Source organism: Mesocricetus auratus, unplaced genomic scaffold, assembly GCF_017639785.1.
Source record: "Mesocricetus auratus isolate SY011 unplaced genomic scaffold, BCM_Maur_2.0 Super-Scaffold_4256, whole genome shotgun sequence".
Taxonomy (NCBI): Eukaryota; Metazoa; Chordata; class Mammalia; order Rodentia; family Cricetidae; genus Mesocricetus; species Mesocricetus auratus.
In genome coordinates this window covers 94,391,350-94,406,960 of record NW_024429182.1, presented here as the reverse complement: position 1 = coordinate 94,406,960, position 15,611 = coordinate 94,391,350, and the positions used below count along the sequence as shown (strand labels likewise).

General features: G+C 43.6%; 2 protein-coding genes across 3 annotated transcripts; both read right to left on the bottom strand.

Annotated features, from left to right (window-relative positions):
* Window positions 1–6,125: 6,125 nt before the first annotated feature.
* Ubqln3 (ubiquilin 3) lies at window positions 6,126–8,612 on the bottom strand. 2 transcript variants are annotated; one of them, XM_040733507.1, is made up of 2 exons: window positions 8,507–8,612; window positions 6,126–8,232 (listed from the first exon to the last, which is right to left on the bottom strand). In XM_040733507.1, the coding sequence occupies exon 2, from the start codon at window positions 8,193–8,195 to the stop codon at window positions 6,228–6,230; it is 1,968 nt and encodes a 655-aa protein (XP_040589441.1). In that variant the 5' UTR covers window positions 8,196–8,232; window positions 8,507–8,612; the 3' UTR covers window positions 6,126–6,227. The 2 variants fall into 2 exon arrangements, with proteins under 2 accessions (XP_040589441.1, XP_012981580.2); XM_013126126.2 differs by lacking the exon at window positions 8,507–8,612 and having other exon boundaries at window positions 6,126–8,486.
* Window positions 8,613–12,910: 4,298 nt separating this feature from the next.
* Window positions 12,911–15,210, bottom strand: Ubqlnl (ubiquilin like). The gene has a single exon (XM_005087274.4). It carries the CDS (start codon window positions 14,943–14,945, stop codon window positions 13,113–13,115), a length of 1,833 nt encoding a protein of 610 aa, XP_005087331.1. The 5' UTR covers window positions 14,946–15,210; the 3' UTR covers window positions 12,911–13,112.
* Between the last annotated feature and the right edge of the window lie 401 nt (window positions 15,211–15,611).

Below are 15,611 nucleotides of genomic sequence, written 5' to 3'. Positions count from 1 at the left end.
CTAGCCCTGGAGCCAGGCAGTGGTGATGCACACCTTTAATCCCAGGACTCAAGAGACAGGCAGATGGATCTCTGTTAGATCAAGGCCACACTGAGCTATATGAAATTGATGCAGTCCTAAAGAGAAACAGCTCACACAAAGGTGATCTCAGCACTTGGGATCACATGCCTTTAATCCCAGGATTTCAGAGATATAAAAGGAAGAAGCAAAGTCACTCTTGAAGAAATAGTCTCTAGCCACGTTGAGGAGAACATAGCAGTCTGAGTGAATCTGAGGAGCAGTGAAGTCAGGATCAGTCTAAGGATCGCCCCTTTGGTCTGAGCTGAGGTAGAGGTGAGAGCTTGTGGCTGGCTACTTTGCCTTTCTGATCATCAGCTTGAAGACCAATATATTGTTTGAATTACATTATTCCACATTCTTTCAGGCACTTTTGCACACATCTGATATGTTACACTGTGGAGAAGTCCTTAAAAGTGTGATTTCTTGGATGACTAGATATCTTTTCATTCCCTCATAAAGACCTGAGCTGCGAAGCCCAGCACCCATATAAAAAATCAGGCATGATGCTGTAATACCATGAATCAAGCACTGGGGGGTATGGATATCAGTATAACCCAGGGCTCCTGCATAGTCAATGTAGCTGGAACATCACCTTCCATTTTAGGTAGGAGACATTGTCTCAAAAAAATAAGATGGACCATATCTGGAGTCAATATCAGTCTCCAGTCTTCACATACACATGCATGAGTAAGTGTATGTACAGGAACATATGCATACATCTCAGAGGACGGTGAGGAGAAACACCAGAGATGGGTTTTGTTTTTTATGTGTACATGTCTATGTATGTACATATGTATGTGTATGGTATATGCATGCAGATAAGATATCTGCAGAGCCAGGAAGACTATGATAGGTTCCCCCTGGAAAAGGAGCTACAGATGCTTTTGAGCTATCCGGTGGGGTTCTGGGAACTGAACTTGGGTCCTCTGCAAGAACAGGAAGGGCTCTTAACCACTCAGCCATCTTTCCAGCCCCCCAAAACCTCAGTTTTGCTAAAACATGTGGAAAGACCATCATTGGGTTACTAGTTGTAGTATCTGAAAAGTGGAATTTCTCCTTTATATTCTTAATTTTCCTATTCACATTTTTACAAGTTTTATGTATAAATCCTTACTAGAATAGCAGTGGCTTTCTGACTCTTATCTCACTTGCATAAGGATCAGAGTGAAACCTATCAGAAAGGGAGATTCATTGTGTAACTAGTATCAGTGCAGTTCTCCCTCACAGTGTCGACTCAAACATGCATCGGGAAAAGTTTCTATCCAAATCATTAAAATTTAATGTTTAAACCATTCCAGAGTTGAAGGGCTTATGGGAGGAAACTATGACATCAACAGAACACAGGACACTTGAATAATTGGAAACATTCCCTACTCTGGAAGCAGAGACATCTCCTGTGAGTTTCTCAGGTCTCTACTAACTTGCCACTGTCATGAAAAGCCATTCAAATCCCCAGCTGCATTCTCTGAAACTTAAGGTCTGCTGAAAGTGTTTAGAAAAATGAATAAACAAAAATCAATGGCATTTTGTGAGAAATGGTCTGCGCATTTTGTTATCATTTCCTGAAGTTATAATAATTAACTATGAATGGGTAAAATGAGAGCACAGGGATACAAATACAGGCATACACATGGGTAAATGATAAGATATTTTGACTCCATGGACCTATTTCCAGGGGTCAGAGATGCAAAACTCCCAACAAACTACAAAAGGTCATGCTCTGTTCACATGTTGGAAACTAAGGATTAAAGCAGAAATGAAGCCTAATTTGAAATCCTGACTCTAGCAGAGCACTTTCTAACTTTATCAATGTGCTTCCCCTCTTCCCTTAAATCAGCCTTAAATCAAAATAACAACGTGGCTATGGAGAAAGGAAAAAAGTTGGGATTGGAGAACTGTCATCAGGCTTGTCTTTTGCAATCCCAATTGGTTGGGCTTAACTAGGCACTCATATGCAGGCAGCAATAAATGGGCTCAGTAGGTTGTAAATATATATATATATAATGTGTGTGCGCACGTGCACGGGTTGTAATAATAGTGTGATGCTGAAAGGGAGTGAGGGAACATAGGAGAAATTGGAGAGGGGGAAGTGTGGGTTGGGAATGATGGAAATGCAGTGTTCTTATATGAAATTCTAAAAATAAAACAAACTCAACATTAAAAGGAGAAAAGACAATTCTATGCAGACAGCTGTGGTATCTAACACAGTTAGTACAGCACTCGGAGGCTGAGGTAAGAGTATCTGTTTCAGGTGTGAAATGAGCCTGGGCTATGTAGTGAGGCTCCACCTCAAAACAAACAAACAAACTTCTCTTTGCTCCTGTGTACTTGTAAAAACATATGCTGCACTTTCATCATAAATTACATTTCTTACTAGATGTTACAACACCTCTGTTTATATTCAATCTACAGATAGCTGTCAGCCACTGATGGTGTACTCTGGCCAGACCCTGTGAATCTGATTCTTAAAATAGTCCTTTAGCACAGGCAATGTTTTAGTTGTAATGTTTTGAGAATTGCTAGAGTACTGCATTTACATCTTTTCCACTCCTTCTTCTCCCCCATCATGCCTTCTGTATCTCCTCCAGTCCCTCTCAATTCCATGACCTCTTCTTACCAGTTACACACATTACATGAATAGGAATGAGGTGTGCATGTAATTTTCAGTGAAATTCATGGTGGTAAAAAGTTACTTGAAATTAGGTAAACACAGAAAACCAAGAGCTGTGTGTTCTCTCTACTGAAGCTTAAGTCAGTCATAGAGCTGGGGAAACAGCATGTGTGAAGTCTTGGGTTGGATCCCCAGACAATTTGAAAGTAAAGTAGAAATCACACTGGGAAGGGTATAGAAAGAAGAGAAAACTGGAGATTGGATTTGATGCATGTGTGTTCCATTCAGGCTGAACTATCTCACTGTATTCTGTTAATATGTATAGCTAATACATGTTAATAGAAATATCGTATGAAGAAACTATGGCAAGCAAACAATTCACAGTCAGGCATGGTGGTGCACACCTTTAGTCTCAGCACTCAGAAGGCAGAGGCAGCTGAATCTCTGAGTTTGGGTCCAGTCTGGTCTATAGAGTGAGTTCCAGGACAGCCAGGGCTATACAGAGAAACTCTGTCTTGAAAAAGGGAAAGAAAAGGAAGGAAGGAAGGAAGGAAGGAAGGAAGGAAGGAAGGAAGGAAGGAAGGAAGGAAGGAAGGAAGGGAGGAAGCAAGGAAGCAAGGAAGCAAGGAAGGAAGGAAGGAAGGAAGGAAGGAAGGAAGGAAGGAAGGAAGGAAGGAAGGAAAGAAGGAAGGAAGGAAGAGAAAAAAGAAAGGAAAGCAATCCGCTAAACACTCTCCTAAACAAGACTTTTATTAATTCATCCCAACTGGCCTTTGCCTTTCTGAGGAGCCTTCAGGATTCCTCTCACCCATGAACATCAAGTAATTAAGATTTGTTTTTGTGCAGGTGTGTGGGTCTGTGCACATGCAAAGATGTGTGCCCTTGGAGTTCAGAAGAGGGCATCATACCCACTAAAGCTGGGATTACAGGTGGTTGTGAGCCACCCACCCCCAAGCAAGGGTTCTGGGAATCAAACTTGGGTCCTCTGCAAAAGCATTATGCACTCTTAAACATTGAGCCATCTCACCAACCCCAATAACTTTTTGGGTTAAGATTATTTTCCTCTTTACCTTCCAAAGATGGAAAACATGTGTTGTATCTTACATCTCCTGAAGTTAGACACACCCTGCAATTGCAGGAAATTTGGGGGTTAAGCTTGCCTCTTGATGTCCTTAGTGCTGCAGTAAGAAATGTTCTTTTTATTTGGACAAGATTTCTCTCAATAATAGGAAACAGGCAGGGAAAATTGGGGGGCTAACAGCTGTATGCCCCACCTGGAGACTGAAATGCAAGTCTCCAGGAAAAGTTGTTCCTAAAAGTTGGTCTCATCTTCACACCACATGCTGGTCTAACTACTCTGAGATTTGGGTGGTTATGGGAAGGAAAAGGAAAGGGAGACTGGATTCAAAAGAATGCTGCCCAGAGTCTCTGACATTTAAATACATACCACAGGCAGGTTTTCCACAGAAATATAATTCATTGAAGACCTCTTTCCTTCTCTGGCTGCACTGTAGCATGGGTGTTTTTGTTTGTCATCCTACTGTGTGAAAACTTTGACTTAACCGACCATATTTGGTCTATACACATGTGTGTCTGTGTATAGGGTATGCTCGTAAGGAAATGCACTGGAATACATAACTTGAGCCTTTCTTTCAGTATATATTCATGCACACATTCCTATGTATAGGTGCTGAAAACCATGACTCACTTGATTCCCTTATGAATTATAACACGTTTACCCTAGAGATACACAGACAATGGGAACAATACCCTTGTTGAGGTCTATTTCCTAAGACTCTCTTAATACAGTATTTGTGCATAGTATTCCTTCTGCAGGCACAGCCTTCCTCTGTCTTTGAAGCTTTTTCTGCTTCACTCTGAACACTTTTCAACTTTCATCCCTGGGTGGCTTCCATGTCTCCCCAGACTAGACTATCAACAAGCCTGCTCATGCTATTTCAGAGATCTTGACCTGTTTTCGTTTGTGTGTGCAGCATGTATGTATGGTGTGTATGTGTGTCTGTGTGTCAGTGTGTGTCTATGTGTCTGTATGCATTCAGTTGTGTGGAGATCAGAGGCCAACCTGCAGTGTCAGTTCCCATCTACCACCTTGTTTCAGATAGAGTCTCTGCTTCTGGTTTTCCACTGTGTACATCAGCCACGCAGGCCATGAGCCTGTGAAGAGTCTCCTGTCTCTCCCTAACAGCTTCCTGTGGGAGCCATGGGATTACAGACACTCATGCTAGAAATCCAGCTTTTGCATGGCTGGAAGTCAGGTCCTCGCATTTAGCTGTAAGTGCTCTTACACAATGACCCATATCCCCAGACTCCTCCACATTTTCTCCTGAACTTACCATAGAATATAACCACAAATAAAATATATTTTTGTTTGAACAGTTGATGCCAGTACAACCAATGAGGGAAGAGTTGTATCTATTTTACTCACATTGAGTTCCTAATATCTAGATACTAAGTATAGGGTAGCCACTTTATATTTGAGCTGCAAAAATGTAAGAATTCAACTGTCCTGGCAGTTTACAATGCTTACTTCTCTTGCAGAGGATCTGGGTTCGGTTCCCAGAACCCACATCAGGTGGTTCACACATGCCTCTAAATCCATCTGCATGAGTCTGATGCCTTCTTTTGGCCTCTATAAGGACAATGACACACATTGTACCCATATGTTCACACATAAATAAATAAATAATAAATCTTCAAAAAGAAAAGAGTAGGAAGTCAAAGGGGAGGCAGAGAAGAGAAAAGGGAGGAAAGGAGGAGGGAGGAGGATAAGAAGAACAGGAAGGAGAAGAAATAGCAATAATAATAATAATAATCAACCCTAAATCTAGCTACAAAAACTTATACAAACTGGCTGAAATTGCAGAATCTGTAATTACAGTTGAGCCTGAATCCTTGCTCGTGTAGTTCTTACCCACTCAGAGATTACTGTCATATCTGTAGAATTGCCTCTAAGGACAATAAATACAAGAAATTGATGTTCTTTCTCTAGTCAGGCAAGTAATAAAGCATACCATAAAACATAAGATATGGTAGGCAAAATCTGAAAATTTTCCAGGATACCAGGAAATCCATGGTCCTCCCAATTCAAAGAGTGGCAGCAACATTATTTGCCATTCCCAAGCTTTTGGCTCCTCTATCTTCCAACCTTTTAGCTTCCTAAGCTCTCCAGAGCAACAGCCCTTACCATCTGTTTTTCTCCCCCTGTTCTCCCCTTTTCTCAGAGCCCACAAGAATCAGACTCAGGCAGTAGCTGGCACTAGAGATTGGATGTAATTGCATCTCAAGATAGGTATACACAGAGCTCTGTCGAGGGCCCCAGGTAGGAGAGTGGCAGGCACAATTGGGTCACTCAGCATCCCCACCCTATTTCTGGATTTTTGTCTTCTTCACTGACTCCAGAGCATTGTCTCCGCAGTAAAGAACATCATAGTAATTTGGTTTATAGTGCAGCTGTATTCAAGAATAGGAGAACTACGGTAATAAGACATGGGGGAAAGGCACAAAGGAAAAGATATGGTCCAAACAACTAGAGCTCCTAAGGCTTCCTCAGCTTCTCCACAGCAGCATCTACATCACCTCCTGTAGCAATGAGGGCCTGGAGATTGGCTTCAAGATTCAGAAAGCCCATAGCCCGTAGTTGCTCCAGTTGTACCCGGAAGTGAGCCTCCAGTTGTAGCTGCTGAGGATTGGTACTAGCTAAGGCTTGCAACACCTGAAGGAAGGGAGTAGAATGGAAACCTGGCTCTGCAGAACCCTGTGCTTGGGAAACCTGAGGAGCTGGGGCTGGGTGGGGATCCTCAGACATACCAGCACTGTCTCTAGATTCAGTACCTCCTGTTACTCCACTCAACCCGGTTAGGCAGGGCATAAACCAAAGCAGGAGGCGAGGTGCTTCGGTAGCCAGGATCTGCAGACCCTGCTCAATCTGTACCAAGGCTTGCATGACACGGGGATTTGCCATGGCTGCCTGAAGGTGAAGCAGTAGTGGTAGTTGCTGGTGTATCTCATTCTGTAGTCGAGGAACTTGATTTGCGCCAGCTGATCTCGGAGGCCTTGGGTAACCTGTTGGAGGCAGCCAAGGAGATTCTGGGCCTCCAGCAGTGGCTGCCACAAGGGAAGATAGTGTAGGAACAAATGGGGACCTGTTGGCAGAATCTCCTATCTGAGAGGTAAGATTGGGCAGGCTAGTGCTCTGACCAGTAGATCCCTTCCCTGTGTCATGTAGGCTTCCGCCTTGTCCAGTACTGTTCTCCGATGAGTGTCTCAAGAAAGTTGGGCAGGAGGATTTTCCCTTGACTGCTACTGACTCTTTGGGCATTGGCTGGCCTGACGCAGGTTTTTGCGATGAAGGTAAAGTTGGAGGAACTCTGTTTTCTGATAGTGGTGCTTCCTGACTTGGGCTCTGAGTGGGCACGGTACCCTGCAGATAGGGTCCCAGGGACTGGGAGGTCTCATGTAACTGCTGGAGATAATCAAAAAGTCCTATGTTACCCAGAAAGCTTGGAAGTCTGTTTCTACTCTCAGATGCATCCTGGTCCCCAGACTGTCTTCCTTGTCTGCTACCTGAGACCCCATATGTGGAAGTCCATGGGTTGGGAAGGGGGTCACAATTCTCTGTCCTTGATGGTTGACTGTTGCTGGTGGTGGTACTGGCAGTAGTAGTAGTAGCAAAAGGATTGCCACCAAACTGCTCCTGTACTGCATTAAGCATGGGATCCATAATATCTGTATACATAGTACGGAGCACATTGTAGCCACCAGGGATGCTCTCCAGGTTACTAAGTGCACGGTCCTGGCTACGCATCATCTCCTGCATCATGGAAGGGTTACGTAGAAACTCCATCGTCTGCCGCATGATCTCGGGGTTGTTAAGAATATGACCGATCTCAGGGTTCTGCTGGATTAGTTGCTGCATGTGAGGATTGTCCAGAACCAGCTGGCGTACTAGGCCTGTGTTGGACAGCAGACCCTGGATGAAGGGGTCATCAACTAGCTGAGCCACAAGTTCAGGCACTGAGATGTGCTGCCACATGAGTGAGCCTGGCTGGTCAGAGAAGTTACCTGAGGTCAGACCCAGGCCACTGAGGCCTGTGAGGACACCTAAGCTGAAAGAAGGAGACCCGTCCACAGGGTAAACAGAACTTGACTGAGGGAGTACTCCAGGATTGGGGCCTGGAGTAGAGACTGGCGGAGCTGGGCACTCAGTGCCTGTGGTCCGACGTTGCATCTTGATGACCAAGTGAACTGTGAGGCCATCTCGCACTCCACACTGTGCCAGTGAGTCAGGGTCCTTGAGGATTTTTCCCGCAAAGATTAGAACCAGCTGATTTGGATGTGCCTTAAAGCGGTGTGATATCTCTTCTTTCAGCTGCCGGATGGTGCATGTGTCTACAACTGAGAAATCCTCCTTGTCCTTGGGTGTCTTCACTGTCACCCTGATGAGGTGGGAATCCTGGGCTGGCGCTGGGCTGCCCTGTGGTAGAGCCTCTCCACTTTTGGCCATGGTGGGCAGCAGGAAGCCCAGGTCTGTGGGGACACAGCTGAGGGGATAGGGATGGGAGACGGAGATCATCCTTTCAAACAATGGTGACAGTAAAAAGGGAATATAAAGAGGGCCTTGGGTCTTGGGGGAGGGGAGGGTGTAGTGTCCACATGAAAATGACCACGAGGTCACTTGGAGAGGGATGTTTGGGAAATTATGGAATTAAAATGTGTTGGTCAGGGGGAAAACACTCAGGGCCCAGGGAATTGGTCTTCAGATGATGAATAAAGGGATGAGGGGGAGTAAAAGGGCCTGGTCTGGGGGATACACACCAATCTGCTGTGGCCCCGTCCTTTCTCTTAGGCAGGGCTCCAAACCGCCCTCATCTTGCTGCACAGCCACCCCGTAGGCCTTCTGGGCTGGAACCCATTCCATCAGGTCACCTCTGTGACCTCAGCACTGACATCACAGCCTCACACTATGGATACTGAAGACTCCAAGGTGATCAGAGTTCCTGGGAATCCAATCCCACACACACACTTAACTTTTATCCTTTATCTCAAATTATTAGTAATGAGGACTCTGGGATGACAATTCCTTTTCAGGCCAACAGCCCTCTTCCATACAACACTATACATGGTATATGGAGACTCAGAGTGGAGTTGAGGCCTCTATAAAAAGTTCCTTTGGAACATGCAGTATCTCTAGTGAGAACTGAATTCAGTTGACCATACTTGAATATTTCTTTCTGAATCTTCAGTTCCTTTTTCTTTATATCCAATGTTAACCAGAATATATATTTTTAAAACATTTATTTGTTGCTAAAAACAGTATGGAATGTGAGAGAGGGGTCAAAAGTGACTGAAAGTTTTGTATTTCTATAATTTTTGTACAAAGGAATGACCATATAAAGACACTACATGAGGGAAATTATATGCAATCCAGATGTATATGTAATAGATATTTGAGATATTTACTTTTATCTAGCAAATATATAGAAATGTGGCAATATAGTTAAATATTGCAAGTTGGGAGTGCATCCGTGTTTAGATTACTTGAAATATGGGCTGGTTAAGACTAACCAATATATTAAAAAATAGTAAGATGAAAAAATACTAAAGGTTCTGACTGTACACAGATTAGTATATAAAAAGGAATAGATTTGAAAGATACTGACTCATACAAGAATTAAAAATATAGATATTATAATACAGAGCAGGAAGGATAGACAAAAGGCAGAAAATAGGTGATCAAATGACATTGCAAAAAAGTAATCAGCTGTCTCAAATTAGGCTGATCAGTTCAAAGTGCTAAGGATTGACTACAGAAATTTTTAGTTTTTTTTTTCAATTAAATTAGAAACAAGCTTGCTTCACATGTCAATCCCAGCTCCCTTTCCCTCCCTTCCTTCCCCGCCCCTCCCCCACCAGGTCCCCCAGGCCCCCACTCAACCCCCACTCTGTTCCCCAAAGAGGGTGAGGCCCTCCATGGGGGATCTCCAGAGTCTGTCATTTCGTTTGGGGCAGGGCCTAGGTCCTCCTCCAAGAGTTCAGTCTGAGAGTGCATCCCTCATTGTAGTCCATTTGTATGCCAGGGATAATTACTGATCTAGTGCCCAAGGCCCCATAGATTGCCTAGGCCTCCTCACTGACACCCACATTCAGAGTGTCTGGATCAGTCCCATGCTGGCCTCTCAGCCATCAGTCTGGGATCCAAAAGCTCCCCCTTGTTCGGGTCAGCTGTTTCAACTACAGAAATTTTTTATCTTTTATTTATTCTTTGACAATTTCAAAGACAATAACAATGTATACATCGATTATATCTAACCAAAATTCCCCCATCCATTCTTGACTTGAACAACTCTCAACACATCCTCCTTCCACCCTTTTGTTCTCTCCTTTTTGTTGTTTTTGTTTCCTATAATCCAGTAAGTCCCATTTGTGCAGCCTGCTGGAATATTAACCAAAATTGTTGGCTTGAGCATGCGCAGCTCTTGTGTAGGTAACTAATTGTAGCTGCAGTGAGATCATTAATGTAATGTCCATGTCATTTCAGAAGACAGCAATTCACAGCACTCCTCCCCATCCTCTGGTTCTTACATTCTCTTCAACAAAGTTCCATGACGTTCCCTGAGCCTTGGAAGGGTTGATATGTAGAGTCTACCTGTGGCTAAGAACTGGAGTTGACTCCTGAATTTCATAAAAGGAGAGTAGAATACCAGCTGTGAATAGTGGTGAGAAACAGGAATCCTGATTTGAGGGTGTTTGGGAACAAATGAGTCAGAATGCAAGTAGATCAAATAAGACTAGACCCAACAAGAGACGGGAGTTGTGATGGTGAAAGGCTTTTTAGTGCCCCCACGCTTTGTTTTCTGAAGGCTAGCCTGTGATAGTTCTATTTGGGTGAAAACACTCCAACGAGGAGGAGGAAACGGGCGCAAGCATGGGAAAAGCAATCACAAGCCTGAATGCCGAGTAGACAGCGTGAGCAAGTGCTGGAGTGCATGGCTTGGCTTGTGGATATGGCGGGCTTATTCTTCATACCAGAATAGGGGGCTGAAGGTGTAAGATGAGGTCTTAACTTGTCTTTCAACAGCAAAGGCTCGTAATTGTCTCATTGGATCTTATCTGTCTTTTGGTTAAAGTAGGTAAACTTTCCTTTAATGTTTAAGGCTAAAAAAGATGATATATTGAAATTGTCCATAAAGCAAGAGAGGTATGACATACTCATCACAAAGGATAAGAAATGGCCAGGTCTGTTAATCTGGTGCAATCGATAACATCCATACCCCCTTGTAAATTTGTTAGAAAGGTAGGAACCCCAGTCTAGATATACTGCATCAAAATCCTTGGAATATAGTTAGAAAACCGTGTTTTAAAACGCTGCCCTGGGGTGATTCTGATATGGATTCTAGTAAGAATTGTTGCCCATGATATGTGATTAGGATGACCGACTAGGTTAACTGAAGCTTTAAGTAATGTATGTAAGACCAGAAAACATGGCTGTGTGCTTTCTTTGCTTGCACCGACTGGTCAGAGCTGGTTATAACTATGAGGCATGTACTAGAGAATTGTTTCATTGATGAATCCAAAGGTCATCTTGAAACTAGAGAATTTGGGTCAAGAAGCATCCAGGAGGTGCAAGAATGGCACCCACTTCTGTGAACATCAATAATAAAAGAGGCAGCTACTGTGGTGGAGAAGCAAGACGTCAGTGGACAACTTCCTTTACAGAAAATAGCTAAGGGAATCTTTGAAAGAAGGTTGTATGTATGAGGGTTTCATTCTGGTCTAAGTTATATGTTCCTAATCATAAGATGGAGATGTTTGGGGAAATGGTGACATTTTTTAAGACAATGGGTGTAAAGTGTCAGATCAGTTCAGTATTTCAAAACATGGTAGGATGAAAAACAGGATGATATTACACCCAGCATGCTAGTATGTAACTGTCATTCCAGCACTTGGGAAGGTAGAGGCCAGAGGATCACAAGTTCTAGGCTAGCCTGGGCTACATAGAAAGGCTCATTTCCTTCCATGTCTATCTATCATCTATATATTTTATCATCTATCTATCTACATCTATTTAAACTACCTATCCTCTACCTATCTATCATCTATCTACCTATCTATCTTGGGCTGTTTATATAAAATGGGACAAATAGGATATAGCTATAATTTATTTCTTGAATATGTTTTTGATAGGTTGTAGTGATGAAGTAGGGTCTGGAAAGAGGCTTACTAGAAATACTAGAAATTTGTGGTCCTGCTGCCTTTAAACTTGTTGATGATAATAAATTTGAGGTCAGGGGATGGTGGGAATCTGCACTGAAAGTGGCAGTAACCGTACCTCTGATGGATAACGGAAGGCAAGTCACAATCAAGGTCTTGTTATCATGGAAGTAATAATTAATAAGAGGCCCCAGTTATAAATACCAATATGTCATTCATGTGTGAATTCTTCCTACATGTATCTATGAGGATCTATCTATCATTCCTGTTCTTTCAAGTTAAACTCAGTTTTAAAAAACATGACTAAATATCAATCTTTATGACTAAATATCTGAGCCTATGTGATATTCCTTTTATTTCACAAGTCTCTTCCATTACATAGGGTCCATTCTGTATCACTAGGTATTAGTGTATATCTACCTATAATAAACATCCTAGGTTACATGTATTTGTTCCCTGACACTTGATCACTATATAAACAACTGTGATTATCTACCAAAACAAGCATAGACTGTATGTTTGTGTATCTGTAGGTAAAACAAAGGCATCAAGCACATTTTGTTGATTTCCTGCTTGGCAGGGTGCAGTGGCAGGGGGAGACTGGGCAAGCTAAACATGATGATGTTCACAAGTAATCCCAGCACTCAGGCAGCACAGGCAGAATTGTCACAGGCTGAAGGCCAGCATGGTCTACATAAAAAGACTCTGTCTCGAGATGGAGGAGTGATGAGCAAAGGGGTCAAGACCGTGCTGGTGAAACCCACAAAGACAGCTGACTGGACAAGGGGGAGCTCTTGAACCCCAGACTGATGACTGAGAGGCCAACAGGGGACTGATCCAGACTCCATGAATGTAGTGTCAGTGAGGAGGCCCTGGTGGAGGGACAAGGGAGGAGGGGTGGGAGAGGGATCTGGGATTGACATTTGAAGCATGCATGTTTCTAATTTAAATAAAAACATATTTTTTAAAAAAAGACTCTCTCAAAAACAAAACTAGGCAAGTCTCAGATGAAGGCAAGTAGGTGTAGCCATTTTATTGACAGGTCTTCCAGCCATGACCAGTGATCTAGTATTCAGTTGAGCAAGCGTTGATTGGTTTTTCCTGTTCCAAGACTTCTCCCAGTTGGAAGCATCAGGAAAGGTAGGAAAGGCAGGTGAGGTAGTCAAATGGGTGAACATGGAGGTAGAAAGCAGATGGGGAGACATGATGGCTAGGATCCCTGAGATTTCTTGAGCTTGTGAATAGCAGCATTCGTGTCACCATCAGTAGCAATGAGAGCTTGCAGATTGGCATTATAATTCACAAATCCCATGGCCTGGAGATGTTCCATCTGTTTGCTGAAATGAACTTCGGGGGCTTGTAGGGAATGAGAAGGATCTCCAGATGGGGGCTGTACGCTCTGCAGGACAGTTCCAGATTTCGGGCAGCATTCAGGCCACTGAGGTTCAGCCATGTCAGGCACATTCAGGGTCCAGGGCACTGCATCAGGGTAGTTACAGCTGGAAGGAGGAAGCCATCCTAGACCCCATAAGTAAGGTTCAATGCATGGCAAAAGAATAGGAGCCTCTGTAGCCAATAGCTGCAGACCGTGCTCAATTTGTAATATTGCTTGTGATGTTTTAGGGTTGGCTAGGGCTAAAAGCAAGTCAGAAAGTTGTGATGACTGCAAGGATGTGGGCGATTGCTGCCTCCACTGTTCATTCTGTTGGGGCATATTCATGAGCAGCAGCATCTGGGCTGCCATGTGTGGGTAGTTCCTCAGCAACTGGATCATTCCTCCTGTGATCTGAGAGCTGGTCTGCTCATCTGACTGCTGGAGATCTTCCTCTAACCACTGGTCAGAGCTACCTAGAGGGAGGGTAGTATCCTTACCATCTTCCTGAAGCTCCTGGGTGACTGCTGTGCTGGGTAAGGCTGGAACCCCAGCTGGCTGCTGAACAGCACCCACACGGCTTTCGCCCTTGGTGGTTACTGTGACTGGATTTTCCCTGGAAGCGTGGTTAGCATTGTTTAGAGTAGAATTTGTTGGGGTGATTGATGATAATCCACAAGAATTAGCATAAATGACTTGGGCATTAGGGGGTTGGTTCCATTGTTCTCCAGATGGTGGTACAGATAGGGAAGGAGTCTGGACTTGTTCTAGTACTTGTCCAGTCAGAAGGGCTGTAAAAGAGTTGCCCCCTAGAAGATCTTGCATGCCATTGAGCGTTTGGTCATTGAAATCATAGCTCTGTCCCAGGGCATTGTTCCCATTTGGAATTGTCTCTAAGCCCAGGTATGGCTGTGGGTTTGGTGGATGCTCAAGGTTCTGTGCTGGCTGATTTATCTGCATTATCTCTTGGATAATGGCAAGGTGCCTGACCAGCTCCAGAGTCTGGCATAGGATATCAGAATTGTCAAGAAGATGGGAGACTTCTGTGTTCTGCTGTATCAGTTCTTGTATATCTGGGTGTTCTGATATCAGCTGGCGCATGAAATCCATATTGGACAACATTCTCTGAACACAAAGATTCTCCAATATCTGTGCAACATGCTCTGGACTATCCACTTCTGGGTTTTGAGTACCCACCTTGGGTGCATCAGACTCCGTGAGGAGGGATGATTCCACTTTGGTTTGACACATGCCTGCAGATTGACAAATCCTACTGCTGTTTCCTTTGATGCTTCTATCTTGATGGCTGGGATGTTTGGTTAACAAGTTCCGGAAAGAATGAGCCAGGGATCTGGAGCCGTGCTTGGACTTGATGACCACGTGGATGGTATGGCCATCTGTGATGCCCCTTTGACTCAGTATGTCATGATCTTTGAGAAGGCGGCCCATGAAAACCAGTACCAATTGGTCCATTTGGCATTTGAAGTGAGCAGACAGTTTCTCCTTGAATTGCTCCACTGAGGTATCACCAGCTACTGTAAAATTGTTCTGGTTGCCTGATGTCTTTACAATCACTCGAATAACACTTGGAGAGATATTCCCATCTTCAGACACACCTGCAGGACATCTGCTCTGGGGCATCCTAGGTGTTCGAGAGATAATATGTGGCATAGACCTTAGTGGGCAGGCAGATGGAGAGCAGGCAGAAGCAGGGGCAGAGAGGTGAGGGCAGGCAAATGGTCCTGCTGGCCTTTGTTGCAGGTGTTTTGTTCTGAGATCATAGGTTAGTTTTTCTTGATGTCCCCAAAAAGGATGAATGGGCTAAATCCGGTATTATTCGATGTTGTACCCTCACCCCAATTCTCCAGATGTGGCCCAGCTGAGGCCTGGCGTGGCTACTGACTCATACTTGGCACAGAGTAGACTAAGTGGTGATGACCCTTCACAGCTGCCCCACCCCCAAGAGCATGACCGGTTCAGAAAAGAAATATTGTGATGTCAACTTTAGCCTCACAATATGTCATGATGAAGTGGGATGAATAAATTTGGGAGACTTGGGATGTCTCTCTCCATAATAAAACAAATAAGGACAATACTTCAAAACTGGAAATAAAATTTCCTAGTAAATAATAATAATAGTAGTAACTAAGCAGATGTGCAATATGTGTTTTTTATAGAGCTGTGTTTAGGTCCCTCTTTGAAATGATTAGATTTATTGTATAAAGTTTTGAATCTGCTGAAACCAAGAATAAATAAATAAAACAAAGAGTAAGAATGGAGTCTACATCACAGGAAGGTCTTACTAATTTTGCAGATGATCTGGACAAGGTGAGTGTT

What these genes read in the sequence shown, in the direction of transcription:
- Ubqln3 (XM_013126126.2), bottom strand. Translation starts at nt 8,264, where the DNA reads ATGATCTCCGTCTCCCATCCCTATCCCCTCAGCTGTGTCCCCACAGAC.
- Ubqlnl (XM_005087274.4), bottom strand. Translation starts at nt 14,945, where the DNA reads ATGCCACATATTATCTCTCGAACACCTAGGATGCCCCAGAGCAGATGT.